The sequence below is a fragment of the Emys orbicularis genome, chromosome 3 (assembly GCF_028017835.1).
Source record: "Emys orbicularis isolate rEmyOrb1 chromosome 3, rEmyOrb1.hap1, whole genome shotgun sequence".
NCBI lineage: Eukaryota > Metazoa > Chordata > Testudines > Emydidae > Emys > Emys orbicularis.
The window spans coordinates 237,294-252,332 of NC_088685.1; the positions used below are offsets into that span (position 1 = coordinate 237,294).

The 15,039-nt window shown below is 51.6% G+C and overlaps 1 protein-coding gene across 1 annotated transcript in view; it reads right to left on the reverse strand.

Annotated features, from left to right (window-relative positions):
* Positions 1 to 427: 427 nt before the first annotated feature.
* The window catches only part of GCKR (glucokinase regulator), a 32,254-nt gene continuing 17,642 nt past the window's right edge, over positions 428 to 15,039 (reverse strand). Inside the window, exons 10-19 of the mRNA XM_065401647.1 lie at positions 13,392 to 13,510; positions 13,031 to 13,129; positions 11,905 to 12,002; positions 9,568 to 9,644; positions 8,531 to 8,627; positions 3,909 to 4,006; positions 2,832 to 2,915; positions 2,422 to 2,571; positions 1,096 to 1,230; positions 428 to 595 (exon numbers count right to left, since the gene is read on the reverse strand). Of these exons, the coding sequence (XP_065257719.1) occupies positions 428 to 595; positions 1,096 to 1,230; positions 2,422 to 2,571; positions 2,832 to 2,915; positions 3,909 to 4,006; positions 8,531 to 8,627; positions 9,568 to 9,644; positions 11,905 to 12,002; positions 13,031 to 13,129; positions 13,392 to 13,510 (1,125 nt within the window). The remainder of the gene's footprint in view (positions 596 to 1,095; positions 1,231 to 2,421; positions 2,572 to 2,831; positions 2,916 to 3,908; positions 4,007 to 8,530; positions 8,628 to 9,567; positions 9,645 to 11,904; positions 12,003 to 13,030; positions 13,130 to 13,391; positions 13,511 to 15,039) is intronic.

Here is a 15,039-nt window from a genome sequence, read left to right on the forward strand (position 1 = left end):
CTCCCCAGAGCAGAGAGAACAGCTGACCTGCTCAAAGGATTACAGTGCACCCCACACCCTGATACCCCCCACGCCCCCATCCACCAGAAATTAGCTCACCCAGAGCAATCCAGACCCCTGGTGAGCACATGATCCTCCAAGGAAATTCAGGCTCCTAGACAACACAAGACTCCCACCTCCAGGTAATCTGTCCCCTCCCACCAGGAGCTAACAGGAGAGCCCGCGGCACTCGGCCTCCCATCTAGGTGGGTGCTGCTCGTGTTCACCAGATCCCAGTTGCTGCTCTTGTTCAGGGAGTTGGCGTCTCTCCCTGACTGGAAGACAGTGCGACTGCCTGGCCAGCATGCACTGCTGGATCCATACAGAAGTTAATGATGCTGGGCCCTTCCCTCCCCACATAGTCCCCTTAGTGGATGGGTGCTGCCTCCTACATGCTCCTGCCTGTGGAGTCGGATTTGTCTGCACCCCGTTTGCGCCCCGGAGCATTCAGTGAGGACTCAATGGCTGCTCGGATGGACGGGGAGGTGTCAAGCCGCAGCTGGGCCTCTTGCACTGAGCAGTTCCGCAGCAGGCACAGAAGGGCTGTGGGGACAACCTGGGAGACAAGAGGAGACAGCGTCAGAATCAGGCAGGGGGAGTGCTCACCTGGTCATTTCCCTACCAGCTCAGCCAGTTGCACAGGCCCTGGTGTGCAGGTGCTAAGGGGAGTGCCACCTGCTGGGGATCTGGGGGCATCAGCACCCCACTTGTCTACTTAATGCATCTGGGGGTGGCCTCCCCCTCTTCCAGGGGGAAACCTGTCTGCTGGTGCCTCTTGGGAGCCTCATCCCCTCTGTGAGGGGAAGCCCCAGCACTCACGACGGCTTTTGGAAGGTGGCCCCCAATCTCTGCCCCACACCAACCACCCAAAATTCTGTCTCCTGCCTTTGAAAGCTGTTGCTGCGTGTCCCTGTGCTAGTGTCACAGGTGCCAGAGTTTGCATCAGGCCCATTGAGAAGCACATCTGAGCAGAGTGGAGCCAGAGGGCTGGGGCCCCACCGTGTATGACACCATGAGGTGGGGTGCTGATGAGAGACAGGGCATGAGCCTTGTTACCTTGTTCTTCTCCGTTGCTATTGCAATATGTTTGGAGAGCTCTGCATTGCGAATGTCATCTGAGAGCACCTCAGGGTCGTATATGGTCTGCAGCAGGCCCTCCAGGCACCTGGCCTGGGAGTGCCCCGTGAACCGCTGTGGGGAGAGCATGCCAGTCAGAGCAGGGTCAGAGACCAGATTCCATTTCAGTGCAGCTCAGGGATGGTGCTGGAGTGGCTCTCACATGGCTTAGCAAGGGGCACTTGCAGGCCAGGGAACCAGGGGGAGTGGGAGCGCACCAGTGGTGAGTAACACTGAGAAGGGGATTACGATAGCCAGAATGGCTGGGAAGCAGGGCTGGCTCCTGTCTGTCCCAAATCTACATGGCTTGGCTGGGGGATGGGCAAACTCAGAGTCGTGCGTGACATCAGAGATGACAGCCCCAGCCAGGGTTGGGTGAATGGGGGTGGACACGAGCTGGGCAGGGGCAGCACAGAGAAGGGCCGAGGTTACAGGTAACTGGGCAAGAAAACCCCGACTAGATCCTATTATCCATCCACCCTCCCCATCACACTAGCTGAAGTCCAGGAAGCCCAGAAAAATATTAGAGCGACAACCTGTGCGATGGATCCCTGCCCCTCCTGAACGGTACAAGAGCTACGCCCACTACTAACCAGAGTAAGCAGGGATAAGCACACTTACTAACCCCCTGAGAAATGCCAAAACTCAACTTTGAGACCTCTTTAACTTCCGTCCCATTTCCAACCTCCCATTCCCAGGCCCAGTAATTGAGGCAGTAGTGACCACCAAGCTCCAGCAACATGCGACATCAGCCAACATGCTGGCTGCCTCTCTCAATCTGCCTCAGAGCAGGGCACAGCATGGAGACAGCTTGAGGGGCACCAACACACGCTCACCATGCTCGTACTGCTGGGCCTCTCCCCCAGTGATCCCATGTAAATAGTGGGCCATATCCTTCTGCTCTGTCCCATAGGAGGGTTAGCAGTGCGCTGTGGTGCACTGTGCAAAGGCTGCATCTTGGTGATGAGATTCTCTCATGCTCAGAATTAGGCTCCCAGCCATGGTACAGGGGATGGGGGAGGTGGAGGACGGGAGGGTCGGCTACTGGGCTGTAGTGCTCTGCCTGGCCTTGAAGAGGTCCCACTGGGGGCAGTGCCAATGTCCAGAGAAGGGCCACACGAGGAGTCCCCCCTTCACCTCCCCTTAGCTACTGATCTTGCTTCCTGCCTTTCCCACAACTGGGGCCTCCCCCTACACTCTGAAGTAAATTGGTAATGCTGCTACCTTCTTATTCCCTCACTAGGCCATTGCCGTGGGCCTCAGTACCTGCAGGATGGACACTGCCCTCCAGAAGAGCTTGGAGTTGCTGATTCTCAGGTCCACCATGTAGTTGTGAAGAATTTTGCCCTTGAGGACATGGGCCCCGGTGCTGACTGTGTTGAGGATCCACTTGGTGCTGAGCTCCCTCTGGAACTTCTGTGTGAAATACAGAAAAACAGATCCCCGTGAACCGGGCAGCCACAAACTGCCAGCCAGAGGGAGCCACGGCCTTGCAGCAGCCGGCCCATCTGCCCGCAGGGGGAGCCACAGCCTTGCAGCAGCCGGCCCACCTCCCCCCAGGGGGAGCCACTGCCCTGCAGCCACCCCTCACTTACCTCAGAAATCACAAAAGTCCAGTCAGTCAGCACCTGCTAGGAATCAACCTCAGGATCCAAAGCAGGTTTTTCATGCATTACCTGGATAAAATTCCCCTCATACTCCAGGAACAGGATGGGCCACATGATGCTCATGATGGAAGGAAACAGCTTCTTGAGGGAGGCCTGGTGGGGATAACGATACGAACAGAAACCTTGTTGTGACACAGACGTGCCCAGGCATCAGGGCCGGCTCCAGGGTTTTGGCCGCCCCAAGCAGCCAAAAAAAAAAGAAAAGAAAAAAGCCACGATCGCAATTGCGATCTGCGGTGGCAATTCGGCAGGAGGTCCTTCGCTTCCAGGCGCAGTGAGGGACCGTCTGCCAAATTGTTGCCAAATACCTGGACGTGCCGCCCCTCTCCGGAGTGGCCGCCCCAAGCACCTGCTTGACAAGCTGGTGCCTGGAGCCGGCCCTGCCAGGCATGTCCTGGCAGGGATACTGAGTCCCACCGTTTTCTTAATATTATACCGAAGGGAGTTGTGTTTGGTCTGCCGAAAGCTAAGCTCTAGCTGACTGTCCTGGTTATTATGAGATGTTTGTATGGGAAACAATTTTAGAGTTAACTAACACAGGACATTGTGTTCTAAATCTGTTGGGAGTGAAATCTAGCACCCGAGGGAGGGCAGTCTGAGAGCTGACCCAATCAACAGGAGAACAATGAACACCCATCAGACAGCCTGTGTTTGCTGTCTGGAGGTAAGACTGTATAAGAGCAGACGATTGTCCCAAGTAGGTATCCATTAGGGAAGGGGACTGTGTCAGTGGGGACAAGCGCTGGACGAACTAACCATTGGGTGAGAAATACCTTATTAGATAGGAACGTAACTTGTTGATAAGTATAGGCTGCAGATTGCTTTTTTTGTTTTTCTTTGACCTTTGAGGTTTAGGGCTGGTTGGGGGCAGTGTGGCCTCGGTGCAACTTAGAGCAGCTCCAGGGGCACCCAGTGCCACTGTGGGGCAAGACTCACTCCCTTCCGGAATTCCAGAATGACGGCAACCCCAACCCTGCCCCCTCTAGGCGTGCATCGGGGTACAGTCTAATTACATGAGCACAAGCTCTATTTCCCACAGGACCTTTCCCTCACCTGGGATGGAGACAAAGAGCCTTTTCTACTCACCGGAAGGTACTGCCCAACAGTGGCATGAGAAAGTGCTTGGACATTTGATGTCTTCTCCTTCACCTGAACCACAAGCTTCTCCACCTCTGCGAGGTCATCTTAAAGCAAGGGGGAGCATAAGACTGGGGTAACCAGGCTCTGGACAGTCATTCAGGAAGATCCAGAGCTAGTCAGAGTCAAGGACCCTTTGCACATCAGCCAATCACCATACCAACATCCAAGAGACGTGTGTATACACACACACACACACACACACACACCCCAGCCTATACTTCTCACCTTACTTCTGTCTCATTCACTTTCTTTGCTACAACTCCAGGGTAAGAGGGTAACAGGTCCATAGACTCCCTCCCAAGCCTTGCAGCTAGGGTAGGTCAGAGAACAGCTGCACCCCTCCTCCTGGTTTGTCTGTAGCTCAAAGGACCCAGTGTGATCAGCTCTGCCATGACAGATCTAGACTGCAGTGACATTATTAGTTACATTGGAGAAGATGGGGGTTAATCTGAGAATTGAAAGGTGGATAAGGAACTCGTTAAAGGGGAGACTACAATGGGTCATTCTGCAAGGTGAACTGTCAGGCTGGAAGGAGGTTACTAGTGGAGTTCCTCACGGATTTGTTTTGGGACCAATCTTATTTAACATTTTTATTACTGACCTTAGCACAAAAAGTGAGAGTGTACTAATAAAATTTGTGAATAACACAAAGTTGGGAGATATTGCCAATATGGAGGAGGACAGGATTATCATACAAGAAGATCTGGATGAACTTGAAAACTGGAGTAATAGAAATGGGATGAAATTTAATTAAGTGCAAGTTCATGCATTTTGGGACTAACAAGAAGAATTTTTGCTGGGGACATATCAGTTGGAAGTGATGGAGGAGGAGACAGACCTGGGTGTATTGGTTAATCACAGGATGCCTAAGAGCCGCCAATGTGATGCAGCCATGAAAAAGGCTAATGCAGTCTTAGAATGCATCAGGCAAGGTATTTCCGGGAGAAACAGGGAAGTGTTAGTACCATTATACAAGGCACTGGTGAGACCTCATCTGGAATACTGTGTGCAGTTCTGGTCTCCCATGTTTAAGAAATATGAATTCAAACTGGAACAGGTGCAGAGAAGGGTGATTAGGCTGATCTGATGAATGGAAAACATACAGTAACTCCTCACTTAAAGTCGTCCTGGTTAACATTGTTTCGTTGTTAAGTTGCTGATCAATTAGGGAACGTGCTCATTTAAAGTTGCGCAATGCTCCCTTATAACATTGTTTGGCAGCCACCTGCTTTGTCCACTGCTAGCAGAAAGAGCAGCCCATTACAGCTAGCTGGTGGGGTCTTGGAAACAGGGTGGACCGGCAGCCCCCCCCCCATCAGCTCCCTGCTCCCCTAAGTTCCCTGTGCAGCAGCTGCCCAGCAGGCTACCAATTGCTGGCAGTTCAGTTATCCCTCGCCCCACTGCCATGTGCTGCTCCTGCCCTCTGCCTTGGAGCTGCTCCCAGGAGCCTCCTGCTTGCTGTGCAGGGGAGTGGGGAGGAGTGGGAATGTCAGGGTGTCCCCCTCCCCACTGCTCCTGCCCCCCGCTTACCCCTTCTCCATATAGAGCAGGGTGGGGACAGGACAGGGCTCAGGAGGAGAGAGCTTGCTGGCCGCAGCTGCTGTCTCAATTTCCTGATCTTTTTAAAAGCAATGTACTTAGAGTGGTGTCAGCGTACTTAAAGGGGCAATGCGCATCTCTCTCTCTCTCTCTCCCACACACAGGGTGTGTGTCTCTGTCTGCCATGCTTTCCCCCCTCCCTCCATTCATGCTACCTTGTAGAGTGTGAGGCTACATTAACAACAATGTGTTAACCCTTGAGGGCTCAGCCGAATGCTAGTTCATCATTTAGCAGTAAGGCATTCCCTGGGAAATACACCCTCTAACTTCACCACCTCAACCAAGCTTCACAATCATCATTGCTGTATACAGTATTAAATTGTTTGTTTAAAACTTATACTGTGTGCCCTTGTTGCCAAGAAGGCTAACAGCATTTTGGGCTGTATAAGTAGGGGCATTGCCAGCAGATCGAGGGACGTAATCATTCCCCTCTATTCGACATTGGTGAGGCCTCATCTGGAGTACTGTGTCCAGTTTTGGGCCCCACACTACAAGAAAGATGTGGAAAAATTGGAAAGAGTCCAGCGGAGGGCAACAAAAATGATTAGGGGGCTGGAGCACATGACTTATGAGGAGAGGCTGAGGGAACTGGGATTGTTTAGTCTGCAGAAGAGAAGAATGAGGGGGGATTTGATAGCAGCCTTCAACTACCTGAAGGAGGGTTCCAAAGAGGATGGATCTAGACTGTTCTCAGTGGTACCAGATGACAGAACAAGGAGTAATGGTCTCAAGTTGCAGTGGGGGAGGTTTAGTTTGGATATTAGGAAAAACTTTTTCACTAGGAGGGTGGTGAAGAACTGAAATGCGTTACCTAGGGAGGTGGTGGAATCTCCTTCCTTAGAGGTTTTTAAGGTCAGGCTTGACAAAGCCTTGGCTGGGATGATTTAGTTGGGGATTGGTCCTGCTTTGAGCAGGGGGTTGGACTAGATGACCTCCTGAGGTCATTTCCAACCCTGATATTCTATGATTCTATGATATATATATAAAAAAATAAAATATAGTTTTTTGTCTGGTGAAAAAAATTTCCCTGGAACCTAACCCCCCATTTATATTTATTCTTATGGGGAAATTGGATTTGCTTAACATCGTTTCGCTTAAAGTTGCATTTTTCAGGAACATAACTATGTTAAGCGCGGAGTTACTGTAGCTTATGAGAGGAGACTCAAAGAGCTCGGCTTGTTTAGCCTAACCAAATGAAGGCTGAGGGGAGATATGATTGCTCTCTATAAATACATCAGAGGGATAAATACCAGGGAGGGAGAGGAGTTATGTAAGTTAAGTGCCAATGTGGACACAAGAACAAATGGATATAAACTGGCCATCAACAAGTTTAGGCTTGAAATTAGACAAAGGTTTCCAACCATCAGAGGAGTGAAGTTCTGGAACAGCCTCCCAAGTGGAGCGGTGGTGGCAAAAAAACCTAACCGGCTTCCAAGTTTATGGAGGGGATGGTGTGATGAGACTGCCTACGATGGCATGTAGCTAATCTGCAACTGCTAGCTGCAAATATCCCCAACGGCTGCCAGGAGTCTGGCTGGTGGGTCTTGCCCACATGCTCAAGGTTTAATTGATCGCTATAGTTGGTGTCAGGAAGGAATTTTCCCCCAGGTGAGAGTGGCAGTGATCCTGGGGTTTTTTTGCTTTCCTCTGGGCATGGGTCACCTGCAGATTTAAATTAGTGTAAACAGTGGATTCTCTGTAATTTGAAGTCTTTTAACTCATGATTTGAGGACTTCAGTAACTCAGCCAGAGGTTGTGGGTCTATTACAGGAGTGGGTGGGTGAGGTTCTGTGACCTGCTACATCCAGGAGGTCAGATGAGATTATCATGATGGTCCCTTCTGGCCTTAAAGTCTATGAGACATCAGTGCATTGATAGGAGACCAGCCAACTGGCCCTAGGCAAACCCCACCAATAGCACCCCATACAAATTCCACAGTCCTAAGAAATGGATCTGGAGACAAAAGCCCAAAGCAAAAGATGAGTGTGAACCCCCGCCCCCCCATGCCCTGCCGCTGACAGTATCAATTCTTAACCACAAAGCTATCGATCTAGGCATCTAAACAGCCCATGACCACAGTGCGATGAGTTCACCCTCACAGCCCCTTGTAACAGAACGATTTGTATGGACATATAAGGAACTGAGGCACAGAAAGGGAAGTGACTTGTCTAAGGTCACATGGAGCCTGTGGAAGAACTGGGAACTGAACCCAGATTTCCTGAGTCTTAGGCTAGTACCGTAACTACAGGCCAACCTTACCATGAGCCAGCAACACCGGGACTCAGACACTGCCCATGTGGACTGGACCAGAATCCATTTAGTTCAGTGTTCCATCTCCAACAGGGGCCAGCACCAGCTGCTTAAGGGGAAGGTGCAGTGACCAGGTGGCCTGCTCCAGGGGAAGGTTCCCCCAGCCCCAGTAGTTAGAGGCTCATGGCCAATCCCAAGCTCTGGTTTGGGTGTTAGTATTTCCTCTAATAATTCTGGATATTCTTCAAGCTCATAGGAATGTCTAACCCCTCTCTGAATCCTGCCAGGCTCTTAGCCTGTTATGTCATGTGGCAGGGAGTTCCACAAGCCCCTTGTGCCTTGTGGGAAAATATTTCCTTTGATCAGTTTTTATTTTGCGGCCTTTCAGGCCCAGTGAGCTTCCCCCTCATTCTTGTCTTGTGAGACAGGGAGAACAGATACTCTTGATCTCCTGTCTCAAGACCCTGCATTGTTTTAGATACTTTTCATAATTTTTTTATCATGTCCCCTCTTACCTGTCTTTTTCCAAGGTAACAACAACCCCAATCTTTTCAATCGTTCAGTATACTAGGGAGAGGTGAGGCGGGATAAATCACAGCAAGAGGCTGACGTGATCACTCAGCAAAGGGTAGTGCCCAACAGGGGGAACAAAAGCTCCTTCCTGTCCTCCCCCCACAACTAGTGCTGACCCCTTCCCTCAGCTCCCAGCCACTCCTCACCATCCAGCGTGAAGAGGAAGAGAACAGTATCAAGCTCAGTCAGTGATGGGAGAATCATCTTCACAAAGTCCTCCTGAGAGAAGGCGAACTGCGGGCCCTGCCAGAGAAAGGGAGCTTGTTGAACATGGTGCCAGGGCTCCCATTACACTCCCTGACACATGGGCCCCCCTGCCCACCCCTTCACTGGGGCCCCCTCCTCCTCTCCGAGACACTAGGGTTACCTTCCATTCCCAACATCAGAACCCCCTCCTCCCTTCCCAAACATGGGAGACCCCATCCCCTTCACAACACTGGGAGTTCCCCGGCTCTCTCCTGCCTGACTCCAGGTCCCCCCCCCCCATCTTCCTGACACCAAGGCCCCATGCCCCCACTAACATCAGGGTCCTCCCTCCACACCCTACCACTGGACCTCCCACCTAACCTCCCCCAAACCAGGGCCCCCTGCATCCCTCACCAGCCAGGCTCCCCCACATACCCTGAGACCAGGCCCCTCATCCTCCCTGATATCTGGGCTCCATCTCCAGTCCTTAACACTGGGGCCTCCTTCCCCACCATGGGGACTCCCCCTTTGCTCCCCAACTTAGCAGCACCAGGGAGCATAGAGGTATCAGTCCCTGTCTGCCCATCAGCCTGGGAGGCTCTGGGCACACAGAATCACCACCCGCTCAGCGTCCACCATGCCCCCACAGCAGCGTCCCAGGCCAGTACCCACTCCCCACCCAGCACCCATCCGTGACCATGAGGTTCATCACACCCATAAGCTACCTCAGATCAGACCCTGCCTGGCAGCCACTCCAGCCGAGTCCAGCCCTGGACTCATGGTCAGAACTACCCCCAGGACTTACTCCCCACCTAGGACCTACCCAAGGGCAGGGCTCAAAATCAGCTAGAACTCCCCGATCGTCCCAGCCCCCTCATGCCAGGCCAAGCAGGATCTCATCTCCCACAGAATCCGCTCCAACGAACCCAGCACACACCTAGAGTAACCCTGACAGCCAGGGCCTTGCTCTTCACCTGGACTGCAGCCCAGCTCCTACCTGTGCTATCAGATCTGCCTCCTTGTTGAACATCTCACTGTAATCCCCAATCAGGAAGCCTCGCACGTCATTATAGTCTGTGCAGGAAAATAACAGGAAAGCAAGTGAGTGAACCAGAGGCAGAGGGCACGGGGCTGTGGGCCAAGGGGTCTCTTGGCAGGATCCCAGAGGCTGGAGGTCAAGGAATCTCCAAGCAGGATCCCTGGTGGCTGGTGGCCAAAGGGCCTCTGAGCAAGATCCCTGGGGATCCAACTTGGGGGGTGTCTTGCCCCCAGCCCCTCAGGATCCAGCTCAGAGACCCCCTTTCCCCCCCAGCCTACAGGGATCCAGCTAAGAGAGAAATTGCCCTCTGACCCTGGGGACCCAGCTTGGGCACAGCGGCGGCTCCAGGCGCGTGCCTGGGGCGGCAAGCCGCGGGGGGAACTCTGCCGGTCCCTGCGAGGGCGGCAGTCAGGCAGCCTTCGGCGGCATGCCTGCAGGAGGTCCACCGGTTCTGTGGATTTGGCGGCGGCTACGACAAAGCTGCGGGACCGGCGGAGCTCCCGCAGGCATGCCGCCGAAGGCAGCCTGCCTGCCGTGCTTGGGGCGGCAAAAAAGCTAGAGCCACCCCAGCTTGGGCACCCTTTGCTCTCCAGTCCCCAGGAAGCCTGCTCAGAGAGCCCTTCCCCTCAATTCTTTGGGGATCCTGCTTGCAGACCCCTTGACCCCCAGCTCCCAGGATTCAGCTCAGAGACTCTTGCATCCAACCTGCAGGTATCCTGCTCAGAGAGACCCCTGCCTCCCCAGGTATCCGCTCAGAGACCCCTTGGCCCTCCAATCCCCAGGGATCCAGAACAGAGACCCCTTGCCCCACAGACCCCAGGAATCCTCCTCAGAGACCCCTTGCCCCACAGACCCCAGGAATCCCGCTCAGAGGGCATTTGGCAGGCAAGATGTTACCAAGCTGGATCCCCGAGGGCTGGGGGAGGGGGGGAAGGGGAGGCCTTGCGTAACTCAAATTTTGCGTAAGTCGGAAACATATCTCCAACCATTATATTTCTAGCTTACGGAACTTTTTCCGTAAGTGCGGATTTGCATAAGTCGGGTCTTGCGTAACCCGCGGAGCGTCTACCCTATTTGTGTGCATGTATCATTTTTGTATCTGAAGTTATGAGTATTGACTATGTACCTGTATTTCAAATGTGTTTGCTCCCGTAGTTTACATCCAGTCTAGTCAGCACATTGTGAATGGACTATTCAAGCCGATGGCCCATCAATGAACACTGGGCCATGGAAGAAGCTTACCTCCACTGATGGACTTTCCTGAGGACGTTCAACTAGAATATGGCAATGGCTGCTATGACTCATCGAAGCATGCAAGGGCAAGGGCATGTGACTAGATTATGGGGTACTGAACTCCATCTTGTGTGCCTGTACTTTTTCATAAACTGTGCTGAGGGCTTTACTTGGAACAATGAGTTTCCCTTCACAGGGCAGAAGCTATAAAAGGCCCTGGAAACATCTCCATTTTGCCTCTTTCCTGCTCTGATCTCTGAACTATGGACTTATACTAACGGGAGCATTCGAACCCAGGGACTGAGGACCTTCCAATCATTTGGAAGCAACCAGAGACTTAACAAGCCTGCAGTTTATTCCATCATTGCTTCAAGCCTGATCCAAGAACTTTGCCATTACTGTATGTATTTGATTCCTTTAACCAATTTTAACTCTCACCTCTTTCTTTTTTCTTATAAATAATCCTTTAGATATTAGATACTAAAGGATTGGCAATAGTGTGATTATTGGATAAGGTCCGAGTTATTTATTGACCTGGGTGTGTGGCTGGTTCTTTGGGATCAGAAAAACCCTTTGGTTGATTAAACTGGTTTTAAATAACCAATCATCATTAGGTCTAGTGTCTGGGTGTTGAAACAAGGACTGGGATACCTAAGGAGGCTGCATTTCTGACTTCTGGTCAGCCAGTGTGGTGAGACAGACGTTTACATGTATTACTGGATTAGTATATTTTATGAGAGAATAACCATCAGTTTTGGGGTGTGTCTGTCCTATTTCTCACCAGTTTGTCCTGCATCTGGTAGTCTCACTTGTGACCCACAGAGGCATGGTGACACTATATTATGATTTGCTTAGAGCAATAAACCTGACTGATATTGGTTATTTGGTCTTTTGAATATATTTTATAATGAACTAAAGGGTGGTCAAGCAATTGACCCTACGATATATCAACAGCTGGGTGCAGGGGGAGCTCAGAGCAAGGAGCTTGGACACCTCTCCCACATCACAGGGACCCTTTGCCAGAGGCATCAGGGCTCTTTCCAACACAGCCAGTTCCCTTACCTGCCCCAAACGTTGGGATGCACTCGGCACCGTCCATGATGGCAATGATGCCCAGCGTGTGCCAGCCCACCATGTACACACAGGCCTTCTTCTGCAAGCTGGGGAAAGGACAGCACAGAGGGGTGCTCAGAGGGTAGGGGCAGAGTACAGCACTGGGAGTTACTGGACATGCTCAGGGGAAAGCACAGCACGAGGGTTATTGCAGGGTCAGGGAGAGCACAGCACAGAGGGCTACCGGTGTTGCTTGGGGGAGTAGGAGTAGAGCACAGCACAGGGGGGTTAATGGGTGTTAATTCGCTGTTTCCCCCCGTAACAGGGTGCATTCACCCCTTGTGAGCGTTCCCTTGGCCAAGTGTGTGTGCTGCGCTCTCTCAGATTGTCCCTGCTCCAGGACAGAACAGCGCCCCAGGGCTCCCTCCCTGTAGACAATGTCTTAGCTCTCTTGGGCTTCCTGGCTACAGCTCTCCAGCTGGGCCACTATAATTCAGTTCCCCTTCTGGGCTGCCTCACTGCCCAGGCCACTTCCCCCCCAGTGGCTAATGGGGGGTTGGGGAGCCCCAGGCCCGCCCACTACTCCGGGTCCCAGCCCAGGGACCCTGTAGAGAGCAGCCATCTGCTGTGTCCCTTTAACTATATTGCACGGCTTCTCTAATTCCCTGGGCTACTTCCCCATAGCCCCATGCCATGGAGTCCCAGCAACCAGCTCAGGGCTCCTTCTTGCTCTCCCCAGCTTCTGGCAGCGCTGCCCTGTCTGGGGTTCTGTAGCTCTGCCCGCCCGCCCGCCATCCACGCACCATCCACACTCCTACAGCTCCAGCAAAGAACTGAACTGCCTCTGGTCCTGCAGCTCTTCTTATACTAGGCTGCTGGGCCCCGATTGGCTGTGGCCCACATAGCCACTCTAGGTAGCTTGGAGGACCTCTCTACTGCCTTTTGGGGGGGGGGCTGGGTGTGCCAGGACCATGAGGCCTCCAGCAGGGGGCCTCAAAGGGTCTGATATACCCCATCACACCCCCATGCACTGCTCACTGAGTAGTTCTGCACCCTACACGTCTTTCTTCTCTCCCTTCCTTCTATCCCCAACCCCAACTTCTCCAGCAGAAATGGAGATGCCTGCCCACCTCACCTGGTGCCTGCTTGCTTCACCAAGGCAGCAATCTTTTTGCTCTGAGCATAGGTGACTTTGTGAGCACGTTCATATGTCCTCAGGATTTCCAGGAGGCACCTAGACACGGGAAGAACATGGAGAGGACTCACGGGACCTGTGCATGCCAAGCTCCTGTCTGCCCTACTGCCATTCACAGTCTGACCAGGAGCAGTCAAGTGTGGAGGTCCTTTCCCAATGTCCCAGCATGACACCAATATGCCCAGCCAATCCCCGAGCATAACAATAGGCCAGCTGGGTGCCCAGTCACAGCAGGGGACTCCAGCACTGGGGGAGGTGGCCTGCCCAGTGTAGCCTACTAGCTCTGTAACCGGAGACTTACTTCTCTGAGATGTCAGTGTCCTTCGAGACTGTCTTGTGTGCTGCAAGCAACAGGGTCTCTAGCAGGATCTTGGTGGCACTCCCGCCCTTCATCCGTGAGGAGCCACTGATGCCTTCAGGCTGAGGCAGTGGGAAAGAGAGAGAACTGAATGACACATGGGCACCGGGACTCAAACCCACTCCCCAAGCCCCCATCCTGAGTGTACTGGGGAATTAAACCCAACTCCCTGTGCACCCCATCCTGGGGGATGGAAGCCCATCTTCCAAGCAGCCCCATCCCGGCAGGTACTCCACAAAATCATATAAATGTATGGCAGGAAATAATCTGAGTAGTCATCAAGTCAAGACTTTGGCCCTCAGGCAGGACCAAGAACACCATCTAGACCATCCCTGACAGGCGTTTGTCCAATCTGTTCTGAAAAACTTCCAGTGATGGAGATTCCACAACTGCCCCTGGAAACATCTTCCAGAACATAACTATCCTTATAGTTAGAAAGTGTTTCCTAAGACCTAACCTAAATCTTCCTTGCTGCAGAGAAGCCAATTACTTCTTGTCCTGTCCTCAATGGATATGGAGAACACCATCCTCTTTATAATAGCCCATAACATATCTGAAGACTGTTATCAGGTCCCCCTCAGTCGTCTTTTCTCAAGACTAAACTTTCCCAGTTTTGTAACCTTTCCTCATATGTCAGGTTTTCTAAACCTTTTATTATTTTTTCGGATGCATATAGAGTGAAACATATATTGAGGAGATATATATACACACATACAGAGAGCATGAACAGGTGGGAGTTGTCTTACCAACTCTGAGAGGCCAATTAAGTAAGAGAAAAAAAATTTTGAAGTGATAATCAAGATAGCTCAGTACAGACTTGATTATCACTTCAAAAGTTTTTTTTCTCTTACTTAATTGGCCTCTCAGAGTTGGTAAGACAACTCCCACCTGTTCATGCTCTCTGTATGTGTGTATATATATCTCCTCAATATATGTTTCACACTATATGCATCCGAAGAAGTGGGTTGTAGCCCACGAAAGCTTATGCTCTAATAAATTTGTTAGTCTCTAAGGTGCCACAAGTACTCCTGTTCTTTTTGCGGATACAGACTAACACGGCTGCTACTCTGAAACCTTTATTATTTTTGTTGCTCTCCATTGGACTCTCTCCAATTTATCCACTTCTTTCCTAAAGTGCGGTGCCCAGAACTGGATACAGTACTCCAGCTGTGGCCTCCACAGTACCGAGTAGAGCAGGACAATTACCTCCAGAGTCTTACATGTGACACTCCTGTTAATATACCCCAGAATTATATTAGCCTTTTTTGCAAATGCATCACATTGTTGACTCGTATTCAATTTGTGATCCACTATAATCCCCTGATCCTTTTCAGCAGTACTGCCACCTAGCCAGTTATACCCCATTTTATAGTTGTGCATTTGATTTTTTCTTCCTCACTGTAGCACTTCACATTTGTCTTTAGTGACTTTAATCTTGTTGACTTCAAACCAATTGTCTAATTTGTCAAAATCGTTTTGAATTCTAATCCTGTCCTCCTAAATGCTCGTAACCCCTTCCAGATTGGTGTCATCTGCAAATTTACAAGCATACTCTCCACTCCATTATCCAAGTCATTAATGAAAATATTGA